The sequence below is a fragment of the Carya illinoinensis genome, chromosome 16 (genome assembly GCF_018687715.1).
Source record: "Carya illinoinensis cultivar Pawnee chromosome 16, C.illinoinensisPawnee_v1, whole genome shotgun sequence".
NCBI lineage: Eukaryota > Viridiplantae > Streptophyta > Magnoliopsida > Fagales > Juglandaceae > Carya > Carya illinoinensis.
In genome coordinates this window covers 5,611,408-5,622,882 of record NC_056767.1, presented here as the reverse complement: position 1 = coordinate 5,622,882, position 11,475 = coordinate 5,611,408, and the positions used below count along the sequence as shown (strand labels likewise).

Sequence of the window (11,475 nt, the reverse complement as noted above, 5' to 3'; positions counted from 1 at the left end):
TATAGACTACAGTTGTACCTTGTCAGATGTTAACGAGGGAGGAATGATTGAGATAGGTGTAGGGCTGAGTTTTGGGTAATATGGCATTAATTTTTCTGTAACTTCATTTATATTGAATATACAAATGATAAAGACAGTGGACTCCACAGACACATGTATAGTGAATATTCATTTTGCCTCACGTCAATTTTATCGTTGATCGTGCCGTTTGTGGATGTGAAGATTTGTTCGTGGCTGCAGATTATGTACATATCGACTCAAGTCACTGCCTGGACATTTTTTTTTAATTTCTTATTTGAGAAGTGATACTCTTACAACCGGTTTATTATCTATTTATTACTCTTAATAATATAATATTTTTTTAATATTTAAATCGATCACATCAAAAGAAAAGTTAAATTAAAATTTAAAAAATATATTACTTTAATTTAAAGTTGTACACAAATTGTAAAGGAATTGGTAGTTTATCATTTTTCTTCTTATTTTACAGTCTAAGTGGACTTTGGATTCTTTGTCCAAATTCATCTAACGTAAATCCATATTAAGAAATTCTTTATTGAATAATGTTAGTCCCACCGCTCCCGTTGGAGAGCTACTGTTGGCATTTTTTATTTTTATTTTTATTATTTTTTATTTTATAATTAAGAAAATATTTTTTAATAATATTGTGATTTTTTAAAAAAAATTTAAAAAATACATATAAAAAAAAGTAAAAAATTACATCAAAAGAATTAGTGGTAGCTCCTGCTTTGGGACCTAGAGCGGGAGCTATTAGCAGTGACTGTAATGTCAATCATAAAAATTTTATAAAAATAAATTTTTTAATTGATGTGATATGATGCATCATATTAGATTATAAAATTATTTTTATTATAAAATAAATTTAATATATTATATAAAATCACATCAATTTTTAAATTTATTTTTATAAAATTTATTTATGATTATAGTATTTTTTTTTTTTTTTTAAGGCGATTGTAGCACTTCTCTATGCATGTTAGAGTGTGCAAATTTTGTGTACTCTATTTGAAAAACGGAAGATTAATTTGAGATTCCCTTTCTAATATGCATCTAACGTGGATCTGGAATGAAATGTTATATGCTAAATCCAAGAAATCTTTGCCAAAACAGCAGACCGACAGTACAGATGGAAAGTGGTTGAAAAAAATATCAATCATATTTTGATCCATATTGTTATATGTCATATTTAAGACATGATGGATGACTGACGAATAAATTACTTAAATTAATTAGAGGAAGATGATCGGATTGGCGATCTAGGGTGCTCTGGTGAAGTATCTGTAACAGAAATAGGAGGCACCAATCAAGAAAGGGACGAAGTACTCGAGGAGAAGACGCAGAAACTTGGACAATCGGTCATGCTTTATCACAACAGCAGTCATCTCAGCTTTGTTCTCGTAGGCAACTTCCTCGGAGTCTTCGTCTTCGAATATGTGTCCTTGAAGAACACCCACCTGGTACTTTCGGAGCAAGCTTTGGGCTCCCTTGCTGTGTCCAACATCCTCAAACTCCTTGGAGGCGTCCTTCCCTGCCGACTCCATCAACACCTCCTCTCCTCCTGGGTGTTCCTTCAAAAACTTTGTCACGTTCAATACCTGATGAAAAACATGAATCAGTTCTCACAGAGAGAGAGAGAGAGAGAGAGAGAGAGAGAGAGAGAGAGAGGGATTTACTCTGCCATTGATGACAAGCCAGCAATCTTTCTTTGATCTGTGTCGTTCAACTTGTGAGAGGGTGAAAATTCTACCTGCCATGGTTGCTGAATAATGAGTAGATTGGTGCGTTGGAAGCGAGAAAATTTGTCTAGATCTTGCACCAACGGAGTGAGGGGGCAGAATTTTATAGAAGAAAGGTGGGGGCCGCGCGGTTGTTCAGCACAAAGCAAGAGAACCAGGGAACAGAGGGAAGCCACGTTGCGGACGTTCGGAGTCAACTCTTAGCACCACAGACTACAGTTGTACCTTGTTAGAGCATTGGCAATGATTGCCAGGTACAAAGTTTAGGTACAAAATTTAGCTAGAATTTCTTAGCTATAGTATCATATTATCAAGTTTTAACTAGATCAGTTAATATTGGAATGGACTAATTATTTTAAAGATAAAATAATAATATAATATTATATATTTTAATAATATTAATTTTTTTTGATATTTTACAAATACACTTTCTAAGAAAAGCATTACATATTTTATTAATTATATATACAAATACACTTCCTGAAGCAAATACACTTTTTGAAGCAAAGCAGTCCAGATTTACAATTATATACATTATCAAATTGCCAACACAATATTGAGCAACACACAGCAGCAACACAATCCACAAATTCCCTCAACATTCTATAAAAATATCTCAAGATAATATCCACTTCACAAATAGTACAAAAGATAGTATTTAGTTCACAAAACAGTCCACAAAAAATAATATCTAGTTTATTTTCTCTTACAAAATATAATATCCAATTATTGCCTCAACAAAAGATAGTATCCATGCCAGTTCACAAAACAATCCACAAACTAAGTAGACCTATTATATAGAAAGTTTGCTCTCTGATTTAGAAGGTGAAATAAGAGAACCCAACAAACCTCAAATTTAGGAACTTTACCTAAGTTCTACCCTATCTTACAAGTTCAATAACATTACTTCTTAAAGAAAATAAATTAACATCTGGTCGTGCTTGGCACTTAAAAAATAATGCCTCAAACTTCTCCTAAAACTTTTGAGAATAGCCCTCCTTTAATGGATGTAGCAGCTTGACAGCCACTTCATGATATTTCTCAAAATCATGACCCATTTGGTGACCCAATTTGCAGTATACTCCTACGTACACCACTGGATCCTTAAAAAAAAAAAAAAAAATTCATAGGCTTGAAACAGAGTTAGAGAGCTTAATGCCATCATCAAACAAACCTTCCCCCTATCATCCTCAAACAAACCTTCCTCATATCAATTCGGTTATTGCTGAAATCGAAACTTTGATTTAAAAACAGAAAAAAAAAATGTTTAATTCCCTTTTTAGTTTAGTTTACAAATAAAACCCTTTTTAGTTTTCCTACGAAAACAGAGACTTATCTGTAGGTTATGTTATTTTCTTTCTTTATAGGTATGTCATTTTTTTGTTTATCATTTGTTTTCATTATGCAGAACAAGCAAAGATATCATATCTTGAAATGCTTTTATATTAATAGTTTTATTATGTGGAGCTTCACATCTATTGAATTTCTGAAATACAGAATTTGGTTCATTGTGAAGACAATTGTAATAATTAGTTCATAATCAACTACAAAAGTATGAAGTAAACAATAGACCACAAATGTAGGATAGGTGAATACAAGAGCATCATGCGGTGCATAATGCAACGTGCAACGGAAGATATTAGATAAAGAAAAAAAAATTGAGAAACTCCTAATTATATTGGAGGGCGAGTGCCACTTCTAGTATCAATGAGAAGAAAAGATGTTGTAGCATATAACTTGGGATTAAAGTGCATATCAACAATTAAGAGGAAAAAAAAAACTACCAACCAGTCTCTTGCTTGTCCATTAATTACAATAGAAAGACTCCGGGGATAAAATTTTAGGGATAAATCACAATCCAAAGAGTGGAGTTTCATACCTTTGCATCTACCTTTGCTTTTGTTGCAAAAGTAGTATGCCTTTCCTGCCAAAGAAACTAGCGACTCCTACAACCAGAAACACATGCAACCTACTACTATAATTGATTCTAGATAAATCAATATCCTCTTCAAACAGTCATCCAACTTGAAAGAAGGTTATTCAGCTGATAAAACTCAACAGCAGTGATGGGATGATGTGAAAAATTTCTTCCTCACGATTTCCTTTATCTGTTTCTATTTTTACCCATACAAAAAACACGTCATCTCGTCTCCATTTCAGGAACCAATGCATGCCAACAACATGGTTGAATGAATTTCAATACAAGTACAGATCCACAACCACAGAACGACATCAGGGAAAACCCAGCACAGATCCACAGCCACAGAACGACCCAGGAGCAAAAAGCAAGTTTAGAAGGTATAGTAATGGAATTTCGTCAATAAGAACACAATGAGGCTAAAAGGGTAGGAGAGACAAGGCCCGAAAAAAGGATTACCTGATTGCAAGGTTCACACACTTCAACGGCTTTGTTGTGGTAGTGAAAACAAAAGAGAAGAGCACTGTCCAAAAGGGGAAAGGAAGCTGTCTATTAACACCACAAACAAGTCAGAAGAAAACTTACCTTGCGAAGAATCAAACGGCTACCTCCCATACAAAGAACCAACGGCTACAAGCAAGATTACATCCACAAATTATGGAATAACCAGCCCATCCTCCAGATCATGCAACGGCTAATATCTTTATTGTAATATAATTACTTTCCTTTACCGTATGTATCCTAGGCCTCCAATCAGTACAAACTCTCATGTATTGATACAATATACGATGTGTATAAATAAAATAAGACTCTCAAAGACTCTCACGGTTGAAGAGGTTTTACAAAGCTCCTTTCTGTAATTGTTTTTATGGTACCAGAGCCCTTGTGAGAGAAGAGAGTCTTCCTCCCATGGCCACCATCGCTCTCAATGTCGGTAACTTTGTTACCTTGCGATTAAATGCCACCAATTATCCCCTTTGGCGAGAACAAATCCTGGCCTTGGCTGAGAGCCAAGACCTTGTAGAGCATCTCACCGATGCATCTCCACCCACTGAAATCATCACTGCCAGTTAATCAGCTCCTGGTTCGAGCAAAACCGAACCTAGTCCTGCCTTCCTTCAATGGCGCAAATCGGATCGATTGCTCCGTGGCTGGATTATCGAGACACTATCTGAGGAAGCTCTTGGTCTTGTTGTAGGCCTTGATTCTGCCCATCATGTCTGGGTGGCTCTCAAAGAGGCGTATGCTCATGATTCCCAAGAACGGGAATTCCATCTTACACAACAGTTAACATATCTGCGCAAGGAATCGTCGACACCGCTGGGTGACCATCTTCGCACGTTCAAAGGCTTGTGCGACAGCCTTGCTTCCATTGGACGTCCAGTGCAAGACAAAATGAAAGTGTTCTCTTTACTGAACAGTCTCGGCGCCAAGTATGAGCCCTTCACAACGGCAATGTTGAAACCCCCCATGCCCTCCTACGCCGAACTGCTTCCTCTGCTCCAAGGGTATGAAATTCGCTCAACTCTTCATGATTCCACTAATAATTTTGCTTTCTATGGACAGAGACATTCGAAGGATTACCGAAACAACAACTGATCTCAGCATCGGTCTTTCTCTTCAAAGGGTCGAGGGTTTCAGCCCTCTAACCAATCCATGAGGCCTTCCTCTGGAGATGGCTCTCAAACCGTGCGTTTTGCACCAAACCCCAGTGGGTCTAACCCATGTGATACTCATGACCAACTCCCTAACAAAGGCCCCACTTCCAACCGTAATGAAAGCTGTCAAATTTGTGGAAAAAAAGGCCATGTTGCTCTAAAATGTTGGAACCGGTTCAATCACTCTTATCAACCCGAGGATATTCCTCATGCACTTGTGGCGATGACTCTTGAGAATTTTTCTCATGATGCTGAATGGACGGCTGACACCGGTGCATCTGCTCATATGACCGGCGACCCAGGTATACTCGCAAATTTACGTCGCTATTTTGGTAATGACGCTGTTATTATTGGAGATGGTAGTTCTCATGCTATTACTCATATTGGTGATACTTATCTTGATAATGGCACTACTAAAATTAAATTATGTGATGTTTTATTAGTTCCTGCATTGGCCAAAAATCTTTTATCTATTAGGCAACTTACCACTGATTATCCTTATAACTGCGAATTTTACGGTGTTGGTTTTGTTGTTAAGGAACGGGAGACCAACCGCGTCCTGTTGACTAGACGCCGGAAGGGTAACCTTTATGTCGTTTCTCCTTCGTACGAAGCTCACTTTTCCACTCGATTCCGACGTGTCCCTGAAGATGTTTGGCACCAGCGTTTGGGACATCCTCAGGCATCTTCTTTACAAGTCTTAAAATCAAAAGGCCTTATTCAAGTTTCTGGCTCTTCTAAAAATTCTTTTTGTGATAGTTGCCAATTAGGCAAACTTTGCAAACTTCCTTTTTTACCATCTACCAATATTACTCATAATGCATTTGATAAACTTTATTGTGATTTATGGGGTCCAGCTCCTGTAGTCTCTGTTGGTAAATTTTATTATTATGCATGCTTAGTTGATGCTTTTTCTAAATTTATGTGGTTTATTCCTCTACCCAAAAAATCTGATTTTTCCCTGCATTCTTACTTTTTGAGAAATATGTTGAGCGACAATTCTGCAAAAAAATTAAAATTTTTCAAACTGATGGTGGTGGTGAATTTGCTAATCGCCAATTTACATCCCATTTACAAAAACAAGGTATTATTCATCAGTATTCTTGTCCTCATACTCCTGAACAAAATGGTATGGTTGAACGACGCCATCGTACTATTCGTGAACTTGGGATGACCATGCTTTTTAATAGTAGTGTTCCAAAACGCTTCTGGGTTGAAGCTTTTGCCACTGCCACTTTTCTTATTAATCGCCTCCCTTCCACCACCATTGATTTGCAAAACCCAAGCAGAGAGAGCCAAGAGGCAGAGCTGAGAGAAAGAGAGAGGAACTTGAAACGAAGCATAGAGAAGAGGGAGAGAAGAAGGATCCCTAACGACGGCACAGAGAAGAGCGAGGAAGAGAGACTTACTTTGGAGAGCACGAAGAAGACGACAACCATTGGAGAAGGCGACTGCTGGAGAGATTTGAGGTTGTGGGCTGAAGAATGGCAACGGGTTGAAGAAGAAGGGCGTTCGGGACAGAGAAAAGAAAGAGTGGAGTACAACAAAAAATCGAGGGAAGCAGACGGGGTAGGTAGTAGAAAACAAATAAAATATTATTTGCTTCTTATACAGTGTCTCGTCAGACATAGAGAGGTCTTAAGAATTACTATAGCAGTTATATCAAACAAATGAGTTTTGACTAGGCCGTTGCAGATGAATTTCTACAGATATGTAGTTATTTTGGACTTGCATTGGGCAATGGCCAATGCTCTCAGATGTTAACGAGGGAGGAATGATTGAGGTAGGTTTTGGGCTGAATATGACACGCTTTCCACTGTTTTGCTCTGGTAACACAATTTTTTTTTTTGATAAACAACATCACATTTCATTAAAATCAAGTCCTTACAATAGATTGTTTATCAAGCCAAACAGCTTGAGAAGCAAAAGAAGGACAATCAGCCCATAAAACCAAATCTAAAAAAATTACAAGCATTTCTTGCCAAAAGATGAGCCATAGAATTCCCTTGCCTACTAACATGCAGAAATTTCACCTCTTGAAAGCCCTTCATTAATCTTTTAATATCCTCAATGATGAAAGCAAAGTCTGTTAAAATGATCTCATCTAAATTCAATATGTTCACAAGAAAGAGACAATCCGTTTCCACCATCAGTTTTTGAATACCCCAATTAGAATAGAGTTGTAGACCCCTTAATACCGCAATGGCTTCAATAAATTCTGGAGAGGAGACCTCATTTTCAGATTTACTATAAGCAGCAAGCACATCCCCGTGACAGTCCTAACTCCAACACCAGCTTTCTGAAGATTAAAAACGTTAGTGCCATTCACATTCATCTTAATATAACCTAGGGGTGGAGAGGACCAACTTAAGACATTATGCATTGCCTGTCTATGGCCCTCAAAAATCTGCACTTGTCTAAAATCAGAAATCATAAACAAAGCTCTATCAATTACATGACTAACACTAAGTGCAGAATTTTCATAAATAAAGTGGTTTCTTCTATACCACACTCCCCAAGTCATAGTAATAAAAGTAAGAAGACTTCCCTCTCCCCCTTGTGCTTTAACCAATAATGCTAAATCCCAAAAGGACATATCAGGAGGTAAAGATTTCAGTACAGGCACATATTGTAAGCAAATACTTTGGACAGCTGAACAAAAGAATAAAGCATGGGCTGCATATTCATTGGGCTTCTTACAAAAGGTACAACAATCTGCCACAACAATACCTTTCTTGACCAGGTTATTAAAAGTGGGCAAATATTCATTACAAGCCCTCCAACCAAACACCTTCAATTTATGAGGGTTTTCAAATGCCAAAACCCTCTCCAAAAAGAGGAAATCTGAGAGGCATGAGTCTTGACAATTTGAAGCTGCTTATACCCACTCTGCATAGTATAAAGTCCACTTTTTTTAGAAATCCAATACCAAGAATCCGGTTGGGACACTAAACACCTTCAATTTCAAAATTTGATTTATTAATCTTGGATTGAAGAGAGCTCTCAAAGCATCAATATTCCACCAGCCAATATTCATATCAATCAGAGTATTAACAGTTTGATGCAAAGAAGAGACACTTGGCATAGCTACTTAAAGTGCCTCCCTTTGAATACCCAGAATCCAAGGATCATGAAACACCCTTACCTTTTCCCCATTACCAACTCGCCACATACATCCAGATTTCAATAAGCCCATTGAGTTGAAAATACCTCTCCATACATAAGAGGGGTTGAAACCAATTTTGGCTTCAAAGAAAGAGGTCTTAGGGAAATAACAAGCTTTAAAAATCTTATGAAGAAGAGAAGACTCTTTAGTTAACAAATGCCACCCTTGTTTGGCAAGAAGGGCCAAATTAAAATCATGAAGATTTTTAAAACCCATACCACCCCTAAACTTAGAATCGCATAGCCTTGCCCAGCTTACCCAATGACTTTTCCTCCCATGAGACTGATTTCCCCACCAAAACCGAACCATCATCATCTCCATCTCATGCAATAATTGTTGAGGAAACAAGAAACAACTCATAGCATAAGTCGGGATAGACATTGCCATTGCTATCAAGAGAACCTCCCTTCCTCCTTGTGATAACAAAGTCCCTTTCCACCCTTGCAGCTTTTGCCATAATTTTTGCTTAATTTCTAAAAAAGCTTTCTGTTTTGATCTTCCAACCATAGGTGGAGGACCTAAATATTTCTCATACTGCTGAACATTACTCCCACCCCACAGAGACATAATGTCAGCCCGCACAGTATCCTCCACGTTCCTACTAAACACCATGGAAGTCTTTTCTTCATTAATACACTGACTAGAGGCCTTCTCATACTTGCTCAAGAGGGGCTGAATGTGCATGTTTGTAGAGACAGTTGCTTTGTAGAAAATTACACTATCATCAGCAAACAATAAATGGTTCACACGTGGGGCTCCTCTACAAATTTTCACTCCCTCTACTAAATCTGGACCAGCGTGTTGTCTTAGTAAACTAATTAAGCCTTCTGTACAAAACAGAAACAGGTAAGGAGAAAGCAGGTCTCCTTGCCTAAGACCATGAGTAGGAACTATATGGCCCTTTGGGCTTCCATTGATAAGGATTGAAAAAGACACCGTAGAGACACACTCATAATGAGATCAACCAGCTTATGAGAAAAGCCAAGCTTCTGCATCATCTTTGTTAAAAAACCCTAGTCCACCCAATCATAAGCTTTACTCATATCAAGTTTAATGGACATAAAGCCTTTCTTTCCTGTTTTCTTAGACCGAAGATAATGTAATAGCTTATAAGCAACTAAAACATTATCCGTAATTTGCCTACCCGGAATAAAAACACATTGAGATTCAGAAATTACCAACGGCAGAATTTTCTTAAGTCGATTGGCAATACATTTTGAAAGAATCTTATATAATACATTACAAAGAATAATGGGATGAAAGTCAGCCATAGTAGAGGGGTCATTTTTCTTAGGGATTAAAGTGATGAAAGTAAGATTCAAGTCTTGTGGAAAAGAACCAGAATTCAGTGCCGTTAAAAGAGAAAGAACCACCGATTCACCAATAACATTCTAGTATTTATGAAAAAACACAAGAGACATACCATCCGGACTCGGGGCCTTAGATGGATGCATTTGCTTAACTGCGGCTTCCACTTCTTCAGCCACATATGGCCTAGTCAATAGCACATTCATTTATTCAGTGACCTTACCCTCAACCCCAGATAAAATTTCATCCATATCACCTGAATCTATTATTGAGAATAAATCCTGCAAATAATTAATAATCAGAGTTTTCATCGGAACCCCCTCTCTCCATATTCCACTTTCATCTTTCAAATGATAAATTCTATTTTTACGTCTTCTAATAGTAGCCCTGCTGTGAAAAAATCGAGATTTGCTTTCTCCTTCTTGAAGCCATGACACTCGTGATCGCTGTTTCCACATAATCTTGTCCCGTTCAAGACATTTCTGGACCTCTTCCCTAGCCAATTTATGAGATACCCCTGTTGAAAAGTATGATCAGATGATGAAAGCTCTTGCAACTTCTTTTGCGCAGCAGCCAACTTCTTCTCAATATGACCAAAAGAGGTCCTATTCTAGCGAGATAAATCAGAAGAACAGTGAGATATACAAGATATTACTTGACTCAAAGATTGAACCCCTTCCCCTGCACTCCACGCTTTCTCCACCAGAGCCGTGCACTCTCGGTCACCCACCCACATCGCCTCAAATCTAAACGGTTTGAGGCCTTTATTTTGAATGCAACCCCTATTTGTATCAAGCCATAAGGGAATATGGTCAGCATAGGCGGCGATTCCATGTTGAACCCATAAATTAGGAAAAGCATCAGTCCAAGCCAGGTTACCCAAAAACCGATCCAACCTTTCAGAAATAATCCCATCCCCTTCCCGTTTATTACACCAGGTAAATGGGGCTCCTGCAAAGCCAAGATCACACAACCCCCCTGTTCCAACACAGCACGAAATCCATGAAACTGCCCTTCACTTCGCACATTACCCCCATATTTTTCAGATTGGAAGAGAATTTCATTAAAATCGCCAAATACTAACCAAGGACAACACACATTGAGACTTAAATGTTTAATCAAAGACCATACTTCCTCTCTACGGTCTACTTGGGGGTGACCATACACCCTTGTGATTAAGCACTTTCCCCACTCCACACTAGGTATTTCGATCTCAGCATGCACATGATTGACAGAATAATTCAAAATATTTAATGCAAGTTCAGATTTCCATAACATAGCCAAACCATCACTATGGCCAACAACATCAACAATAAAGCAATTTGAAAAGCCAAATGTATACTTACAGGTACTCCACTACCGAGCATTTAGCCGAGTCTCCTGTAAGAACACCACGTCGATAGCTTCCTTTGCCAATAGAGCAGGAAGAGTTCGAATACCCCATGGGTTCCCAAGCCCATGGGGATTCCAGCTAAACATTTTCATGAGATCCGGCGAGGCTGCTCAACAGCCTCCGCCGATATCGTTGGAAGATGGGTCCCTGACCCATGTCATTTCTTGCGTCGGGTGGTAGCATCCTGTAGAGCAAGTGTAGATTTTTGTTTGGTCCTATGCCTAGGACTCGGTGATACACCGCCAACAACAAAAAACCCTAAGGATTCAATCAGG

At 38.1% G+C, this 11,475-nt stretch overlaps 1 protein-coding gene across 1 annotated transcript; it reads right to left on the bottom strand.

Moving 5' to 3' along the window:
- Nucleotides 1-1,066: 1,066 nt before the first annotated feature.
- On the bottom strand, nt 1,067-1,918 carry LOC122298599 (cytochrome b5-like). The gene is made up of 2 exons (XM_043108418.1): nt 1,695-1,918; nt 1,067-1,616 (listed from the first exon to the last, which is right to left on the bottom strand). The coding sequence occupies exons 1-2, from the start codon at nt 1,773-1,775 to the stop codon at nt 1,278-1,280; spliced, it is 420 nt and encodes a 139-aa protein (XP_042964352.1). The 5' UTR covers nt 1,776-1,918; the 3' UTR covers nt 1,067-1,277.
- Nucleotides 1,919-11,475: the final 9,557 nt, after the last annotated feature.